This window comes from Balaenoptera musculus, chromosome X, assembly GCF_009873245.2.
Source record: "Balaenoptera musculus isolate JJ_BM4_2016_0621 chromosome X, mBalMus1.pri.v3, whole genome shotgun sequence".
NCBI classification, from domain to species: Eukaryota; Metazoa; Chordata; class Mammalia; order Artiodactyla; family Balaenopteridae; genus Balaenoptera; species Balaenoptera musculus.
The window spans coordinates 20,501,649-20,522,296 of record NC_045806.1 but is presented as its reverse complement, the minus strand read 5'-3'; the positions used below and the strand labels follow the sequence as shown (position 1 = coordinate 20,522,296).

The 20,648-nt window shown below is 41.1% G+C and overlaps 1 protein-coding gene across 1 annotated transcript in view; it reads right to left on the bottom strand.

Annotated features, from left to right (window-relative positions):
• Positions 1 to 20,648, bottom strand: part of PDK3 (pyruvate dehydrogenase kinase 3) — a 76,881-nt gene that overhangs the window by 47,327 nt on the left and 8,906 nt on the right. Inside the window, exons 2-3 of the mRNA XM_036839847.1 lie at positions 6,210 to 6,351; positions 2,386 to 2,457 (exon numbers count right to left, since the gene is read on the bottom strand). Coding sequence (XP_036695742.1) covers positions 2,386 to 2,457; positions 6,210 to 6,351 — 214 coding nt within the window. The remainder of the gene's footprint in view (positions 1 to 2,385; positions 2,458 to 6,209; positions 6,352 to 20,648) is intronic.

Here is a 20,648-nt window from a genome sequence, read left to right as displayed (position 1 = left end):
AGCATAACTGATGCATTTCTAGGGGCAACTGAGCAGCCTATATCAAAAGCCAAAGAAAGTCATTCCACTCCCAGGAATTGATTCTAGGAAAATAACTGGACAAGGCCAACAGCTGTATTTAAGGGCTGTTCTTTAGAGCACTGCTTATAGTAGCAAGAAAACCACGAACTATTCTAAAACCCAATGACAGGAGGTCAAATCACATGAGTTATCTGCAGATGGACCACTATGAAACTGCTAATAATGGTGTAGATCTATAATGCTGACACTGTTATTTTTGTAAAACACACACACACACACACACACACAACATTCTACACATATAGAAATATATATGCCTAGTTAAAAGTGTAAATGGAAGGAAAATGTTAACAGTGGTTGTCCCCCAGTAATGGAAATTTGGAGTGACCTTATTTACCCAAATAGTCTTATTTTCTCAATGATGAAATATTTCTGTAACAAATACCTATGTGCAAAGACAGCAAAGATGAATAAATCAACTCAGAAATTAGAAGGTCATAATTATTCACAAGAAATTTTCTAATGGACCATTTATCCTTTACATAATGCTCTTCCCATCGTATTCATAAATTAAATATTACTAAACTGAAACAATTCATTACAGTAGAAAAGTGCCTCAACTTATCTGAGGGGAGGAGACTTGCTTCAACGGTTCAATTCTCAGACTACTTCCCCAATCTTCTGGGGCTCTTCTAAACTTTATCATTATGACAAACATCCTTGTCCTCTAAGCTACTTTCACTTTACTGAAATGGTTTCCCTGCCCATGACTGCTATATAACCTCTCACTGATAAGAAAAGGCTGCTACGATGAGCAGAACTCCCCATTCCTTCCTTCATTGCAAACATCAGGCTTCTACAATCCCAAGTCTCTTAACTAGCTTCATGGCAACCTGGACAAGTTACTAAACGTCACTGAGCGAGAGCTATTATCATTACAATCTCATACACATTGGGTCCAGCACTTGGCAGTTTCCAAAGCAGGCTCGCGTCCATAAATCGCATCTGACTGATAACCTGTTCCAGAAACTGAGACAGGACTCCAGGAAACACACGGCAGAAATTTAATATCATAAACTTCCACAAATCTATATCCCAAAATTTGAAGCTATAGAGGTCAGTCCTAATTTGGAGGATATCAGCCAAACTGTAACTAGCTAATGACTTTTGAGAAACCAAACTTCTGAGTTCATTTAACTTTGATAACTTAAACAACAGCAAGGCCTTACAACAAGGAAAACACTACAGCTGGGGGCTCTAATCCAATGCCTCCCCTTCCATATTTCAGAGACCCATTAGCAAAACACCTAGCAAAGTATAAAACAGGTCAGGACTTTTTTCCCTTTGTATTTTAATTTGTAACTACATTTCAGCTAGCTACTCATGACTCAGACCAGCAGTTCTGGCAGTATGGCGCATTGCAAAGAGCAATGTACCAAGGAAGAGGAAACATGATTTACAGATCCAGCTCTGCTCCTAACTAATGTTACAATCTTGGGGAAGTCACCTCACATCTTGGACCTCAGTTTTCTTATCTGTGAATTGAGACAGCTGGGTTAAATGCCTCCAGCTAAGGTCTCTTATGTAACGCGGTGCTTCTTCGTTCTTTTTATGGAACACCTACATGTAAGGCATTTGGTGTCACGATGATGTGGGTCAGGTTTCTACTTAGAAATTCCTCAGCACAACAGGCCTGCCATATGCATTCACTGATGGGTACGTGAAAGAGGAGGAAAGTAATGTGAAGGGGACACAATTTCTCTTGGGGGTGAAAAAATCACTCTCAGAGCTAGGGTCAGCGTTTCCTGGTTAAACGAAAAAGAAAAACCAGAAATATTTTCCATCAGCATGAGAATTTAGCAGCCTTCGTGCCTAACAGCAGCAACAGAATTCAGAATAGCTGTTCTGTTAATAGCATACTCTTTTATGCTGCTCCAAAATAAAAGCATTATTGATTCTCTGAGCTCAAATGTAGTATCGCATTGAAAATTTAAAAACAAATTGTAAAGGACTAAGTACATAAACTCATGTATACACACAGGCCAGTGCGCTCTTAAAACTACCACTAGGTGGAACATTTACTGCAATATTTACAGTGAGTGCCCAGCACCAGTTCACCAGAAGACAAGTATTAAGAATTAGATCATGAAGCGTAATTGGAAGGGTCATTATTCCCTTGGTACTATGTTAAATTCTTAACTCAAATTTTAAAAAACTGCAACGTTGAGTTGTTACCCATTAAGAAACCTAATGCTTTCGGCCAGGTTGTACTTCTTGGTTCTTAATGACATGAGTTCCATTTACCAAAACATTTTTTAACCTAGATATTTTGACTTTTTCAGTTAAGTTTGGTACCATACTTACTTATCCAAGACGTGTGGATCTTCAGGGCTCTTATTTTCATATTCTAGAAGTTCAAGAAAACTCTGCATATACCTGAAAACAAAGAGATACTATGTTAGTTGCCTACCCTACATCCATCCTCCTTTCCCTTTTCCTTAGGAGTACACTAAATTTCCACCCAGGTATCCATCCAATCCCCTCCACCCGCCATGTAGCCCAAGTGCTTCCGGGGAAGCTGATACCATGCAAAGCTCCTGGGTGGCCCGGTTTTTCTCTTGGTAATCCTATTTCTCTTGTCACTAATTCCTAATTAGTCCGATAGTTCTGGCCTAAGCCTGTCACTGAGTCGCATTTCCCTGGACACAGGGATTGGCTCAGGAATGGACATCACTGCCTCGATTCAGGCCAGTAAAATAAGAGAGCAGACTTGCTGGCGGTCTTTGGGAGAGAAATTAACTTGCTCTGCTTTTGGACAATGTGGTCCATGGATGTAAAGCCTGGAACTGCTGCAGCTATTCTGTCACCAGGAGAAAATCCAGCCAGAAAATGAAGCCGACCCCATGGAAAGTAGGGCCTTGATAATCTCGTGAATCTCTGAATCAAACCAACACAAAAACCTCATCCTATGGCTGGATCTTATAGTTACAATTTATTGCTTAAGCCAGGTTTAGTTGGATTTTCTGCTACTTGCTAACACACATGTCCTAACTGATACACCAAGTCTATAGTTTGATTACCAAAAAAAGTGCACAGAAAATTTAAGAAGCACGTGTGTGACCCTGAAGTGCATGCTAAGAACTTAGAACTAGGGGAGTTGTCTGGCGGTCCAGTGGTTAGGACTTGGTGCTTTCACTGCCATGGGCCTGGGTTCAATCCCTGGTTTGGGAACTAAGATCTTGCAAGCTGCATGGCACAACAGGAAAAGGAAAAAAAAAAAAAAGAACCTAGAACTAGAAATAAAGAAGGTTCCTTCTCAGAGTTAACCTAATTTCATCAACATGTAATGAAGGAGAAAGAATGCCTCTTAGGCCCTCAGAAACAGCTTCTGGATTAAGAATACCGACATATCTCAGTCAGGGCCAGTATAAGAAATAATATGTCCAACAAAGATATGGAGAACAGAGGAAAAATGGGACTTAGAGAGGCACATTACAGCAGCAGCTACACCCAGACTGGACCTGCCGGATCTGGTGGGGATTCAGAGATTCCAATTACTTAGAGGTGTATGAGCTCTGCTTTGGGTCTTAACATGTCCTGAAAAAATTATCCCTTATTCTAAGTATTTCTAATAATTAATGACTACTAATCCTACTATCCCACTTTGGATAGAGGAAGAGGGCACACCAGTAACTAAAAATGACTGTTAAGCTTATAAATACATAAACAGGAAGGACGTTTTATTAATCAGCCTCACCTGAACTTTGTGACAACGCATGATACTAAAGTATGTTCATTACTGGGTATATTTTTTTTTAAAGTTTCTGGGCATATAAGGCTATGAATTAGACATTGTTAAAATCATTAGGTTAAACCACCCTGAGAGGCCACAGTCAGCCATCCACAGTGATGCCCTCTGCCCTGCCACACGTCAGCAGAATTTCAGGCAGGCATCCCATCCTTCTGGAAGGGGATAGTTCATTTAAAGAGCAAAGTCATAAATGGAAAGGAGTCAAAGATTATGCTGAGTTTCCCAGCCTGAAAGTCAAGAAAGCAAGGAGAACACACTCTGACTGAGATGGGCTTCATGGCCTGTTATACTTAAGATCTGTTTTCAAGAGGAAAAGGAAATGGCAAGTAAACGCAATGCATGATCCTGAACTGGACCCATAAATCAGGGGTGGGGGTGGGGATTGCTTAAAAAGAAAAGCACTATTAGGACAACTGATGAAAGACAGAAGGGTCCACATATTAGATAATATTACTGTATCAATGTTAAATTTCCCAAATTGGATAATCAAACTGTGGTTTTCTAAGAGTTGTTCTAAGGAGATACACACTAAAGTATTTAGGGGTAAAGGGGCATGATGTGTACCATTAATCCAAATGGTTCAGAAAAAAATAATGTATTTTATGTGTGTATGTGTGTACCATACATATATATATATTGAGAGAGGGAGAGAGAATATGAATGAGAATGATAGAACAAATGTTGCCAAATGTTAACAATTAGTGAATCTGGGTGCAAGGATATGGGAATTCTTGCTACTAGTCTTGCAAACCCTTCTGTTAAATACACAATTATTTCAAAATTGAATGTTTAAAAAAGAAAGGGAAGAAGTAACATGCACATGTTTGCAATGGCTATGGAAGAGAAATAGTAAGGAGACCAAAAAAAAAAAAAAAAGAGCTGACTCAGTAATCTCAGTCAGCAATTTGCCAGCAATTCACTCTGAAGCCCCTGAAGTGACTTTTACATAAGTGATAGTAAATGTTTGACTGTCACTGCCACCATGACTGGGGACTTGAAAGTCAGCTAGCTTACCTAGAATTCCCAGCACGGTAGCTAGCCCCAAGAGTGCTTATATACTTTCTGCTGGAAAATCTCTAATCATGGTCTTGGAGCAATAAAGCAGTCTCATGCAAACAAGTACTTGCTGTTCCTGAAACAAGCTATGAGTTTACGGTAGAATCCAAGTGACCTTGAGATGGAAGCCATGGTCGCCACCTCTTTGAGCTTTCTGGGGTCCTGGGGCCCCTGCGCCTGCCTCAGTGAGGGGCTGCTGCTTGTCTGGGACAAGGATGGACCACCCAATAGAGTGTTTCTCAGATGATTCATTCTCAACCCTAAGAATTTATTATAATCAGTATTACTGAGGAATGACTGTTGAATGGCTATCTTCTTTCAGTAGCCCAGCCTCCGTTAATACTCTAGATGCCAGCTAATTCATGGCTCCACTCTCCCCATATCTGTCCACATCATTCCCGTCCCCTAAAGTGCTCTCCCTGTCCCTGTCAGTTCCACCCCCCCACCAAGGGGCAGCGCAGACCACAGTCGGCACCTCCCTCCCCCAGGCCCCCACGGCACCTCCTCGGTGCTGGCTTGAGAGCACTTTGTGCATCTGGCATCCTGAACCCCTCCAGCTTTCTCCACGGGGACTTCTTCTTTGCTTGTAGAATACAGAGGAAACAAGCAAGCGTTTCTCAAATCTATGCAAATCCCTTTCTAAAAATACACCACCTGGTCTTCCCTCCTACCACTCACCCATCCCACTCTGCCTACTGAGTGGGCAGTTTAGTCACAAATTCAACTTCCTCAATTAGACAGCACGTGCTTTAAGCATCAGGGCTACACCTGACTGAATGCTAACATACTCTGTGAAGATACTTCAGACTTTTCATGGGGGAGATGAGGCACAGCAGGTAGCTCATATTTTTCACACAGGAGGTTCCCCTTTAAATGACTTAATTTGCCCTAAAATAAGTACTGTCTTCTAAAAACTTCTTTAAAAGGAAAACAGAAAAAACATGGCAGAGACTGGATCAAAGAAGCAACATCCCCCTATCCAAAGAATTGCAGACCTGCTCACATGGGACACTGCATTGCTATTCTTTTATATTTTTCTGTACTTTCCCATTTTCTTCAATGAAAAATCACATTTATAACCAGAAAAAATTTGAAAAGTCAAGAAAGTGTCTAGTACAGTTGAAAAGTTTTTTCCTTAGGACAATTATACACTGTCAGTTAAAATAAAAAAACCCCAACTTTTAATTACCTGGGAAACCCGGCTATCCTGAATGACTCATTCCCACAGAAGCAGTACGTGTACTTTTAGGGAGAATGGTCCCAATGCCAAATGTTCAGTGCATTCTGGGTAGACCCATCTGAAGCCACATTATTTACTTACCAACTCTGAACCAATCCCACCGAAGGGCGGTTAAGCAAGTTATCTGGCAGAAGATTAACTTCTCTCATTGTGTTAGCCAGGCGCACAGGAAGCTCCTTTCGTAGGAACATATATGAAGTTTTCTCACATGCATTATCTCTCCCTATTAAGAGATGAAAAATGTTCCATGATTTTATAATCTAACAGATGGAATAATAAAATGTTCTCATGGTAGCCCAGTGACTGGTCGGGAAGAGAAAATTAAGTAATCTTGCAGTCTCTAGTTAAATCTTTATCCTCTGAAATAGCAAGTTTAAGAAAATAATTTAATTAGAATAGAAAAAGAACATTTATTCCAAGAGGCAACGTTGAAAGCAGTGTTTTTCCCTCAGCACAAATACATCCCTAGTGTTACCAGTGGCGGTATAAAAGTAACCTGGGACATAATCTGAATTTGTTTTCAAATAAACGCTGTGGGAAAACTGCCAAGTACAAAAGTAGGAGAACATGTAAATCCACTCCTGTTCATGGGGGTTTCCAGAAGGCAACAGACCCATTCATTCCACAACTATTCACCTACTGCGGGCCGACTGCTTCCTAAGATTTTCTTCAAATGTGTTTCTTCAGGGACCAGGAAGCAGCCACAGACCCCAGCTCTGACCGAGACACAGGATTCGGGAGGTGCCCGAGAAGCCAGCTCACAGGTGCCCTCAGAAATGGAGTGATGGACTACAGCACGTCCAAGAGGACGGAGATACAGTGTTGACTAGGAAGACAGAGGTCAGGGAGGGAGTCTTCTGTTGATTGCCTTGGGCTGGCTGTGCACACAATGTACGCGACTAGGGCACAGTGAGAGAAAAGGTACCAGGCCACCTGAAAGAGGAACCCGAGCCCTTTCCCCGGCTGCCACGTGACCAGAGCAGTTCCATGACTGGTCTTGTCCCCAAACCCCAACCTTGCTGTAAACCCAGAGATAGTTGGGGGATAGAGGATGTGATAGAAAAGACATGAGCTTTGGAGACAGAAATGTGCTTCAGCCTCAACTTCTCCATTTACCCTTGGTAAGCTTCTTAACTTCTGAGGTTCAGCTGCCTTCATCTGTAAAATGGGGATGAAACGTCAGTTTTTGTAAAGACTACATGTGACAACATGTATGGAGCCCAACACAGAGCAAGTGTTCGGCGATCATTAGTTCTTCTTCTGTCCTCTGTGATACTGATGGGTCTGTCCCGACTCTCTCACATTCGGAGAGGCCTGCCTGATGCCCCATATTCCCTGGAGGCCGCTGGAAAATAGGCAACCTCGGGGCCAGGCCCAGAGAGAGGGAAGCAGGGCTCATCGAAAGATCTTCTCCTCCAAACTCTCCTCTTTCTTCCAAATGTGATGAAGGCAGCAATAGAGATTCAGAAGTAAATCCATTCTAACACTTCCAGCCAAATTCTTTCCTGTTCTCATGGAATAAGACTGGAAATAAAAGAACCCACTGTTTGTTTTTTTTTTTTTTTTGGCCAAGCCGTGCGGCATGTGGGATCATAGTTCCCTGACCAGGGATTGAACACGCGCCTCCCCTGCACTGGAAGCGCGGAGTCTTAACCACTGGGCCGCCAGTGAAGTCCCACAGAACCCACTTTTGAGAGTCATCTGCAGAACCTCTTCCCTCCACTGCCCCCTGCCCCCCCTTCTCCATTTCCAAAAAAGTCAGAATAAAAGATTACATTCTTAACCCATCCCTCAGTTACCTCATTCTAAGTGAGTAGTATATTGAAGGCCTCCAATAAATCTTTAATCAATAATTCTGCCTTTGCCTTTTCTCCTAAGGGAAATACTCCAAAAAAGGAAGAGGAGTGTAATATCTCAGCAATGACCTTCCAACACTTACTCCATACACATTCATTTGGCCTTAGATGATTAACACTTAAGATGATTCAGGCTGCTTTGCTTTAGATTTTATATATATATATAAATTATATATATATATATATATATATATATATATAAATTCCTAAAATGTTCTGTATATAATTTTTATGGATGGATCATTTTAAGTGCACTAAAAATGTTGATATTTCAAAACTCAGAATGAACCTCATTATAAAATGAAGGACCTATTATCTAAGTTAAAATGTGCATGTACGTTTGCACATACCAGGAGAAATACCTTGTATCCTGGTTAAATAGAAAGGACATTTTTTAAAAAAAAGCACAAAAGAAATGATGGCGGAGAAGGAAGTTAGGGAATGGGGAAGAAGCGAGAACCCTGTGGTGTTGAACTGGAACTGGAAATAGCAGTATGACCTCAGGATTTTGAAAAATTCTCTTGAGTTTTTAGGGGTATTGAAAGTTGACATGCTTAAACTTCCACATCCAGAGCACATGAGGAGCAGCACATCAGCAGCATGGGGGGGGGGCTGGGGGTGGGAGTAGGGTGAAGAGGGAGGGTTGGGGAAGTGACAGCGGTCTGGCAGCTGCCAGGTGGTGAGAGGCAGTCAGGTGCACGTCTCTTCTGGAAATCCACAGGGCTAGACGGCTTTCAGAATTGAAAGGTTTTCAGATTTTAGGAAGGTAAAAAAGAGTACGTGCATCCATTGCGTGAAACAGTCTACTCTACAGACACAGTACAGCTACAGCGCAATCTGTGAACGTCGACACTGAGCAGGGAAAGACCACGGACCCCAAATCACTGCAGGCCAGGTTTTGCCATGGACTTAGTCTGGGCAGCAAAGGTATAAAAAAAGAACTTCAATTTTTTTGAGCTTTTTGGACTTCAGAATTCAGATAAAAAGACTGCAGTCTGGCAGAACAGTAATGCCGAGATCAGATGCCAGAGTTAGACTTGGCTTTGAATCCTGTCCCGAGCGTCCACTGGCTTCGTGAACACCGGCAAGTGTCATTACACGTCAAAGCCTCGGTGTAGCCATCTATAAAATAAGAACAGGACCGATTTCGCAGAGGTTGCAGCAAGGGTTAAAAAGCGCTTAACATTTAACACGAACAGGTTCTTAAAACTGAGATGAGGGGGCTCATTAAATCGCAATCACTAATGATGCCGGCTGGTATAAAGCAGAGCAGCCCAAGGCGGCCGTGGGGTGCCAGATCAAACAGTCTGATGCTCACTAAGCCCTGAGAGCGTGACTGCATTCTGGTTCAGCGCGGTCGCCTGTGCTCACTTGATGATTCTACATAATTAAAAAAGGATTAAAGTATGTTCTGTGTCCCTACCATCCAATTTTATTTATTTTAAAATAAAAGGCCTTGGTGCTTCCATTGGTCAACTCTGCACTAACTGGAAGACTCAACTAACTACTAGGCGTGGCCTGAAATAACCAAAGTTTCAGGAAGCATTTATTCTAGGCTTCTTGGATTATCAGCCTTTCATAAACTAGTGTTGAAAGAAACTTTCTCTCTATACCCACCGCCCCCCACCCCCGCCGGCACTGATTAGACTGCCTCACCTGTGGGAGCGTCTCAATGATTTACTGGAAGAATAGAGAATACTTTCAGAAGTTTGTATTTTTAAAAAAAGAGTACCTGCAAAATCTCAGGTTTTGCCTCCTACATTCTAATTTAGCTTTAGAGACGAATTCTTTGTACTCAGATACCTTAATTATACATCAGCTTAAACAGAGGGATAAGTCTTTTTTAGTTAATTAGTGAGCCTAAAAATAAATATGAAATGCCTGATTTTTTTTTAACCTTCCTGTGGTTTTCCTCATATAAGTATTTTATCTTATTTATTAATGTTAAATATTCAGTTTAAATCAAAGGGTTCCAACAATCTTGTTTTTAGTTAACTTACCAAAAAGAAACTTTTGGTTTTATCTGAATGTCCTCTCAAAAGGGTTCTGTTTTTCTAAGGCTTCTGGCATATTGAGTATTTTCCAGTTATTCTTTCCAGTCATTTGACTTCATTTTTTCCCCGCTTACTTGGCTTCTCTACATTCCTTAACTTTGATTTTCTATTTTTATTCTGCATTTCTCCATATACTTCATCTTATTCAAATTTACCGATTAAAATTTTCCCTAGTATCAGTTCAGAAAAAGATGAAGAAGCAGTGGGTGAGAGGCATGGAAAATTCTGATTTCGTGAAGCAAATAAGTCACTGGCTTAAATACACTTGTGTATTTCTTCAGTTTTTCTTCCTCTTTTGATGACCCTTTAATTCTCTTCTGTTTTCTGTTTGTTTTTCATACTTTGCCCTTTCATTGAGAAATCGGAGACAATTACTACATTTGCAAAAGGTATGACTGGCTTTGTCTAGAAAGGTTCTAAATGGCTTTCCAGTTCACCAAGACACAGGATAAACAGACACAGAAACACAAATGACTTTTTTTTTAATTGGGGCATAGTTGTTTTACAATGTTTTGTTAGTTTCAGTAGATTCACAGCGAAGTGAATCAGCTATACGTATACATATATCCCCTCTTTTTTGGATTTCCTTCCCATTTAGATCAGCACAGAGCACTAAGTAGACACAAATGAGTTTTGGTGTTTTTTTTTTTTTCCATAAATGACTTCTGATTTAATATGGGGAGCCCTCTCAGTGATGGTCACTGATAAGAAAGGAGCATTTGACCAGCCTTCTGAGAGCAAGAGTTCCGACATTATTCTTTATACGTGGTTTCCACAGTGGCATATATTTCTGGTGAATCTCTAATCCTCTTTTCGACTAATTTACAGGAAGCAGAAAAAATAATTATTTCTTCGGTTAATGAAATGACCTGATAATGTATCTTATAATTAAAGCAGAGAGCTGAGCACATGCCTCCCAAAAATGTAGTCTCCTGTCTGGATTACTTGAAGGCTATCTTTATCCACATCTTTCAGCTTTAAGGCTTGGTAGGGGATGTTTTAGGAGTGTAAGCAAGGGAATCAGGGAGTGGAAAAGGAGGGCAAAAAATGGAAGAATTACCAGCAAGGCACTAAAACCCAACAGAATGATCAGCTCATTCTGATAATGCTGCTTTTTCTAATTACTGTCAATTAAATCTTTGAGTTTACAATGTATTTTTACCATTAACCATGTTAAAACAGGTAAAATATAACTGAGAAAATAATATTTCAGGGGCAGCTCTTTGATTTTTCTTCAGTTGTATTTATAAGATTTCAACCTTTTGACAACATTGAATTTTAGCATAAGTAATTTATTCTCAAACTTACCAGGGCTATAAACAATAATTAATTGAATAGTCCTTCAGAAGAAACAACCATTAAGTGTGAATGGAGAGCTACCAAATGATTGTGAATATCCTTCAAAAGAATCCCCTCTCTTTCTTTAGCTTCATTTATACTTTGAAAATGTTTGTTTTACTCCATGTCCAGAAATACTATTTCACTGCCTGGGAAGTTTAACAGTTTTCCTTTGTTTGGGAAAACTTATTCCTGAATTTAAAGAGATCAAAATAGGTAGTGGGTTTGGGGTCTACCAAACTTGAGGCTGCATCCACTCTAGGCCGGCCCATTTGGGTTATTATTACTAACAGCGAGCCAGAAACTTCAGAGCCAAAGAGCCAAAGATCAGGTATTTCACACACACCTCATTCCCTATCAAACTCAATGCCCCAACAACATGCAGCTATTACACTATTTCTTTCAGCCCAATGTCTATTTATTATGCCCATAGATGCTGTGGGTCAGGAATTCAGACAAGACACAGGAGGGAAGGCTGGTCTGGGACCTCAGCTGGGAAAACTTAAATGTTGGAAGAGTGACTGGACAGTGGGGGCTGGAACTATCTGAAGGCTTCCAGCTCACATATCTGACCTTGGGCCGCTTACTTAGCGACTGAGATTGCCTACTGAAGCATCGTCAGGTGGCCTCTCCATGGGCTTCCTCACAGCATGGCGATTTGGGGCTGGTTGGATTCCTGTATGGCTTCAGTAAACAAGGCAGAGGCTGCATGGCCTTTTATGACCCAGCTGCAGAAGTCACACAGCTAGTCCCCTTCTGCCATCCTCAACTGTTCTAAGCAGCCATAGACTGCCCAGACTCCAGGGGGAGGGGATCAGACCCCCTGCATTGGTGGAGGGCTGGCAAGGGCACATCAGAGAAAAGCCTTGTCAGGGCCATCTTTGGAAAACGCCATCTGCCCCAAGATGTTCATAAGTGTACAAGATGATTTATTTCTCAAATTATACTTTAAAGCACTCTTCTACTACCTGAATTTGTTTTCTTTGGAGTCACTTTTGGGCCATTTATTTATGTTAGTTTCTCTTGCTGTAGGCTTCCCTCAGATGGCAGGTGATCCTTGCTTGTTCAGTGAGACAGCCTAAGGACTAAGTGAGTACCCAAAACACCTGATTACATAGGGCTTTTGGGTGGGGTCCTAACACCACACCAGCTTCCCTTATTCTCCTTAAACAGTTCTTTCAATGTCTTTAGAGAAGAACCCCCTCCTTGCCCTTCACTTGGCCTAGGGGTAACTGCCTGCCTATTAATGTTCTGATGATCAGGATGGAGGGTAACCCTTCTGTTTGCAGACTTCTGGTTCATTCTCCAGTTTTCACCCAGCCAGTCCTACCTGTCACTCCTGCCCTCTATCCCTGGTGCTGCATTACTGAGGTAGAAGCCCCTCCTGGGGCCACAGTGCCTCCTGAGTATGTTCTAGACCCCAGCTATCCAATATAGGAGCCATGAGCCATTAGAGGAAATGTGAATATTCAATTATATTATAATATCAATGATAAGTTCGCTGTGATAACTGTATCATGGCTACTAGGAAAGTACTCTCATGCTTAGTCATTACATCTGCAACTTACTCTCAAGATGGTTCAGCCAAAAAGGTGTATATAGAGAGGGAGGGAAGGAGATACGGATAGGGATGGATGGAAGGGGGAAGAAGCAAATATAGCAAAGTAACTGGTGAATCTAGGTGCAAATCACGGGTGTTAACTGTACTGTTCTTATCATTTTTCCTGAGGTCTGAAATTTTACCAAATAAAAGGTTTGGGACAGACACTGTAAACAACCTAAGTATCCAACAATAAGGGAATAGTCAAATAAATTACAATATTGCATATCTACATAGAGAAATATGCAGTCATTAAAGAGTTTTTAAAACTCAACAACAAAAAAAACCAACAACCCTATCCAAAAATGGGCAGCAGACTGAAATAGATATTTCTCCAAAGACATACAGATGGCCAATAGCACATGAAAAGATGCTCAACATCACTAATTATTAGAGAAATTCAAATCAAAACTACAATGAGGCACCACCTCACACCAGTAAGAATGGCCATCATTAAAAAGTCTACAAATCACAAATGATGGAAAGGATGTGGAGAAAAGGGAATCCTCGTACACTGTTGATGGGAATGTAAGTTGGTGCAGCCACTATGGAAAACAGAATGGAGGTTCCTCCGAAAGCTAAAAATAGAATTACCATATGATCCAGCAATCCCACTCCTTAGCATATATCTAGACGAAACTATAATTCAAAAAGATACATGCACCCCTATGTTCATAGCAGCACTATTCACAACAGCCAAGACGTGGAATCAACCTAAATATCCATCAACAGATGAATGGGTAAAGAAGATGTGGTATATATATACAATGGAATACTACTCAGCCATAAAAAGAACGAAATAATGCCATGTGCAGCAACATGGATGGACCTAGAGATTATCATACTGAACGAAGTCAGAAAGACAAATACCATATGGTATCACTTATGTGTGGAATCTAAAATATGACAAATGGGGACTTCCCTGGTGGCACAGTGGTTAAGAATCCGCCTGCCAATGCAGGGCACATGGGTTCGAGCCCTGGTCCGGGAAGATCCCAAATGCCGCGGAGCAACTAAGCCCGTGCGTCACAACTACTGAGCCTGTGCTCTAGAGCCCGTGAGCCACAGCTACTGAGCCCGTGTGCCACAACTACTGAAGCCCACGTGCCTAGAGTCCATGCTCCACAACAAGAGAAGCCACCGCAATGAGAAGCCCGCACACCACTACAAAGAGTAGCCCCCGCTCGCTGCACCCACACACAGCAACAGAGACCCAACGCAGCCAAAAATAAATAAATAAATAAATAATTTTAAAAATATGACAAATGAACCTATTTACGAAATGGAAACAGGCTCACGGACATAGAGAACAGACTGGTGGTTACCAAGGGGGAGGGGGTTGGGGGAGGGCTGGAGTGGGGGGTTGGGGTGAGCAGACGTGAGCTTTTATACATGGAATGCATAAACAACAAGGGCCTACCATATAGCACAGAGAACTATATTCAATATCCTATGATAGGGACTTCCCTGGTGGCCCAGTGGTAAAGCATCTGCCTTCCAATGCAGGGGACACAGGTTCAATCCCTGGTCAGGGACCTAAGATCCCACATGCCGTGGGGAAACTAAGCCCGTGCGCTGCAACTCCTGAGCTTGCGCACCTCAACAGAGAGCCTGCGTGCCGCAAACTACAGAGCCCACGTGCTCTGGAGCCTGCGTGCCACAACTAGAGAGAGAAAACCCGCACCTAGAGAGAAGCCACACCTAGAGAGAAGCCCGCATACCACAACAAAGACCCAAAGCAGCCAAAAAAATAATAAAAGAAAATAAATAAAAGTAAATATAAAAAAAAATAATATCCTATGATAAACCATAACGGAAAAGAATATTTTAAAAAAGAATGCATATATGCGTAACTGAATCACTTTGTTGTACAACAGAAATTAACACAACATTGTAAATCAACTATACTTCAATTTTTAAAAAATAAAATGAGTTTTTAAAGAAAATAGCAGTCTTCTGAAAAAGGTCTTCCTATAACTAGAGCCGTTTTATTATTTTAAAGAAAAACACCCTACTAGAGCCATTCTATTCTAAAAACAAACAAACAAAAATCTCACACAGAACGTGCTACTATATGCAGATCTTCCTAATGGGGTCTGAAGCCCATGCTACCCTTCATGTAATGGTTTTTGATGCTCTTGTAAGAAAAGAGGGTACAGGGTGATCATGACAGGGTTCTTAATTAAGGTAAGTGAGGATTACTGGATCCTTCCCTGAAGGAGATCTGTGTCTGTGCTGAGGGAACATGAGCGACAGCCACTAGTACCTTGATCCTCTCTCTTTAGAGATCCTATTTGTTGACTCTTTTGAAATATATGTATCCATGAACAGATTAGTGAGAAACCTGCCCCTCTGTATGCCAGATAAGGCCAAACCAAGTTGTGAGTAGATTTCACCATGGGCCCACAATTTGTGCCCTTGGCTTGGGCAACCCCTCTGTCATCACCCCCAGTCACTGAGGTCTATGTCCCATGGATCCCAAGAGTCCTCAAAAAACTGAACAGTCCATCAGCACAATACCTGGCACATTGTAGGTGTTTAATATTTCCTGATTAGAACTGAAAATTAAAATACCTAGTAAGTTTCAGTATAAACTTACAATAGCAAATAAAATTCAGGGGTTCAAGATAACATTTGCTGGTAATGGTAAATTCCTCTAATAGATCACTTCATTCTGTATATTTGGTTAGGGGTATTCCAATCCTTATAGTTAGGGGAAGAAGAGCCAAAAGGTAGACAGGAAGGTGATGATAAAGTGACAGTAATTGTCAATATGGTGTGTCAGGCCAGAGAGTGGAGAGGAAAGGCAAGGATGTGTTGAGAACTGACATCACAAATAGAGCTTTGACCGGCTAAAGCATATGAGTAGCACTCACAGCCAGAGCCACCACACAGATCCACGTCACCCTAATTCCAGAAAGGGGTTTAGGATCTAGTCCTAACGCTGGATTACAGAATGTCTTGTTGTCATGGAAGCAGGAACAGTTACGTAAATGTCACACTGTACTCATCGTCGAGGCTAATTGAGCAAAACCTTAAGTTAACCATTACAGTGAATGAAGAAGATCCAAAGCCAGTCACGCTCAAAGCACAAATGAGCTGAAAGTGCTATGTTTCTTGGAAAATGATCAGTTTATATAGCTGGGACCTTCAGCCAACAAACTTTAAGATAATTAACATTCAAGGTTAAGAGCTCCCTATGCAGTTTTCATTCTTAGCAGGAAGCTGACTTTGTCCAGGATAATGCTGTATCACTAACTTCCCATAACAAAAGCATAGCCAACATCTACTGAGCACCTACCATGTGCCATGCGCTGTGCTGCATGTTCTCAAGTTCATGGGTGCAACAGGCCTATGATTCGATGCTATTGTTTCCATTTTGTAGATCAGGACATTGAAGTGTACTGGGATTAAGTGATTTGCCCAAGCTCGCACTGGTGGTAGGCACCAGAAACCAAGCCTTGAGTACAAGTCCACATAGACCCGTTATCATATTTCCAGGGAGAGACAATAGGCTAACAAGACAATAAACTAACAAGTGTGGGTCCTCAGAATAAAAATTGTTTCTAGTGTAAGTAAATGAAGGAGGTAGCAATCTGATAGCTCCAAAATGATAAGACTAGACAAACATTAGATTATGCAATTTCCAGACTGTCTAAAAGAACAAATTTAGACAAGACCCCAAGCATTACTAATAGAGACTCTGTTTGCTAGAAAGAATTGCACTGTGGCAAATGGTATACTATGTGGTAAGAAATGGTATGTTAAGTTGAAAGAAAAAAAGCATACGTTTAAAAGCTCAATCGACCTGCATTTTAACTGTGGTTTTGCTCCTAACTTTGCTTAGGCAAGATACTTAAACCATCTAAGCTTCAGCGTCTTCATCCAAAAAATGGAAACATCTATTTCACCTGGATGCTGTGAGAATTACAGCTACATCTGACTAATATTGTGTCTGGTGGAGAGCGGTACACAAATGTAAGTTCCCTTCGCCTCCTAGAAAGAATAATTTCTGGCTCACTTTGGAAGAGGCAGCCAAGATGTTAGGTCAACAACTAGCTGATGCTTTGGGCAGTCTCTTCATTACTCGGGGCTTCTACTTTCTCATGTGTAAAACTGGGGAGGTTGGACAGATGATCGCTAAGCTCAGGCTCCCACTGAATCAATCTATGAGGAGATTTTGGTTTGTACACTTTACAGTTATTTATCCTACACCAACCTTGCCTAATGTACATTCTGGGACAACTCTGGAGAGAGCATTGCTAGTAGTGAGTAGCCAATGAAAGGAGCTAGAAATCAAGACAAAGAGTACATACATTATAGTTGTTTCCTACCAAAAAACTAAGAAACAAACAAAAGAAGCCTCCAAGGATGCTCTGGATAAAGGACAATTGGGATAACACTTCACACGTACCCAGAAAGCACCTTTATTACACGAACCTCCAAGGGAGAGGTAGAGAAAGCATGCCACAAACTCATGGGATGCATACATTTTGGCTAGCCTATATATATTGACATATTTGTCTTGACTTCTCATTTATCTATAAGCCCCTCAAAGGCAGAAACTAAGCCTCGACAATTCCCCAATGTTTCTCAGTTTCCACTCCATTCCGAATCCAGAAAGTTCAACAAATGCTGATGGACTCCTGGGAATTCCCTGGCGGTCCAGTGGTTAGGACTCAGTGCTTTCACTGCTGAGGGCCCGGGTTCAATCCCAGGTTGGGGAACTAAGATCCCTCAAGCTGCACGGCACAGCCAAAAAAAAAAAAAAAAAAAATGCTGATGGTCTCCTAAACTCCTTAAGTGTTAACCTTCAGCATCTCACAGACTTTATCCCCTAAAGTGGTTCACAGCTCTTGGGCAAAATTTTTACCAGATCTAACACAGTTCTTAACTCTGGAAGCACATTATAGTCAGCTGGGTAAGTCAAAAATACCAGCACCTAGACCCTCCCTTCAGAGATTGATGTAATTGGCTTCTACAGGATGAGGGTGGGGGGACAGGTGGCACTAGCTTTAGAAGCTCCCCAGATGATTCTCACAAGCACCCAGGACTGAGATCCACTGACTAGCATCTAACCACAGGAAATTCAACAAGGAATAAACCAAAGAACTCCTCAGGCTCAGACAGTGGCTATTAAGCATCCCCAACTTTTTCATTGACCCATCTATTTTCAGTCTCTATTTTCATGTTTGAGTTTTGTTTCAGCCTCCTAGGAAACTGACCACACTTGAGCGCATTACGTGACCAATGTAGGAATGTTAATATAGCAATGACACTTTACTTTCTATTTCATCTCAGAAGAGGAGAAATTAACCAAATTTATACAAAGTGCACAGTCAAGTATTAAGGAATATCTGCTACCAAGCTTAAGGAAACACTGTACTCTTCTAGAACAGATCCAAGGAAAGGTTCAGGTAAACCCTGAGTATGCTCTGGTCAATGAAGATGTAATAATTTGTTGGGAAAAGATATGTATGTTACACGTTTCAAAGGGCCCTACTGTCTTCCGGCCAACAACACATGGGAATACTTAACTTCATGCTTTGAGAAAATGTTAAGAGATACGTAGCAATTTATTCCCAACAGCGAAACTATTATATACTGACTTCCATGCCCTAGTAAGAAAGAAAGAAACACTGGTACAACTCAAATGGTTGAGTGGAATCAGAGGTCAAGTCTAAGACTGAAAATAAAATCACAACTGCTTGGGTGATGCTTAGGGAAATAATCTACCGAGTTAGAACCCCAAATATTCAATCACAGGGAATGTAAATATCGACCTGTGTAATATATAATAAATAGTTTGCTGTAATTTTTGTGCCATTCATTATAGCAGAAAGAATAATCTCAGCCAAGATGAGACAATGACTAGGAAAGGAGTTCTCCTCGAGGGATATGAAGGGCAATCAAACCCCGCTCTGCCACAAATATGGCGAAACGGGCTACCTGAAGATGCTTCCAGGCTAGTTTCAATGAACGCCAGGTACCCCACCCCATCCACAGTTCCCTTAGCACATTTTCTATAAGTTTAGCTAATTTACCAAGAAGAATAAGTGGGCAAGAACAGCGAGAATTCCTAAAAATCTGAAGTAATAAATAAGGAGCTGCCATCACCAAATTTTAACAGAAATTACAAGGCAAAAGTTAGCATATGATATTTAGTTGAAATCAGAAAAGTTGTCCTTTTGGAGAGAATCCACAAATATAAACTATTCTGTGGACTTTGTGATAAAACAGCAACAAGACAGAAAGACGTGAGGTCTTAATAGTTGCTGCTATGCAAATGGACAGCAGAACAGACTAAAAGTGAGTTGACTGCAAACGTCCCAACAGAGATGGCAACAAATTCCAGAGGGATTTAGTGACAATTTACATACTGCTCTAGGTGATAAATCTGACCATGATAAAAGCATTGTAAATGACTGGGTATATTAAAACTCAGACTGTGCGCTAAATAAAAAGGAAACCAATAATCAGTGTCAACATATATAAATATATGGGCAAAAGATGTAAGGCTATCACCAAAAAATGGATGGAAGAATTAGAGGTGATAATCTTTCCGAACGCCTTTAGTTGTATACTTTGATAATTACTTTACCAAAGAAGGGAGCACAAGAGAAAACAATAGATACACAGCACAATAGCTTACTATGCCAAGTAGACACAGGAAGTGCATGCAAATGATTAAAACTCCCGAGTCCAGTTACTAAATGGTCAAGGGCACTTCACACACAACAAAATGCACAAAATAAACCCACAAGGGGAAAAAATAAAACTTTTAGCTTCTATGTTACCTATTATACAATTGAAGTCATAAAACCTCACCTTGGCAGGGCTGTGGAGAAACCGGTACACTTAAACTTTGGTGACAGCCCTAGAGATTAAAGCTATAAAATCCCTCCAAGCCTTTCACATGGTAATTCCACACAGGGGCACATACCCTATAGGTAAGCCACCGATCACCTGGAAAAGTCTTAGCTACCCCAAAAGTCACACTCCAGATAGCCAAGTTTTACTGTTACTAGCATGCGGGACCAACAGAGCTTTATCATTTAAATGCCAATTAACAGCAATCACTGCACACTTCTTTAACAGGGAGCCAAACTCTCTTAGGCTAGAGGTCCAAACTTTCTGTAAAGGGCCAGATGGTAAACATTTTGGCTTTGTGGGCCAAATCGTCTCTGTGGCAACTACTCAACCCTGCTGTTGCAGAGGTACAGAAGCCACATACGCTATGTAATGAATGGGCATGGCTGTGGTCCAATAAAACTTTATTTACAAAAATAGGTGTTGCCAAAACCCAGAGCGTATGCAACACAAAGACTGAACGCTAATAGAAACTATCAACTTTGGGTGATAATGATGGATCAGTGTTGGTTCATCAGCTGTAACAAATGTCCCACACTGGTGTATGGGAGTTCCCTGTACTTTCTGCCCATATTTGCTGTGAACCTAAAACTACTCTTAAAAGTAGTCTGTTAATTGTAACACAAAAAACAGGTGGCTGGCCCTCGGGCTATAGTTCGATAACCTGTCTTAGACTATGGCATTCAAAAAAAAAAAGGATTTGCCCAACTCTGGAATCAGATAATCATGGAAGTAAAATAATAGAATGCATGTAAAATGAAAAGGAAAAGAGGTGATATTTTCTGATTCCATCCAGTAATAA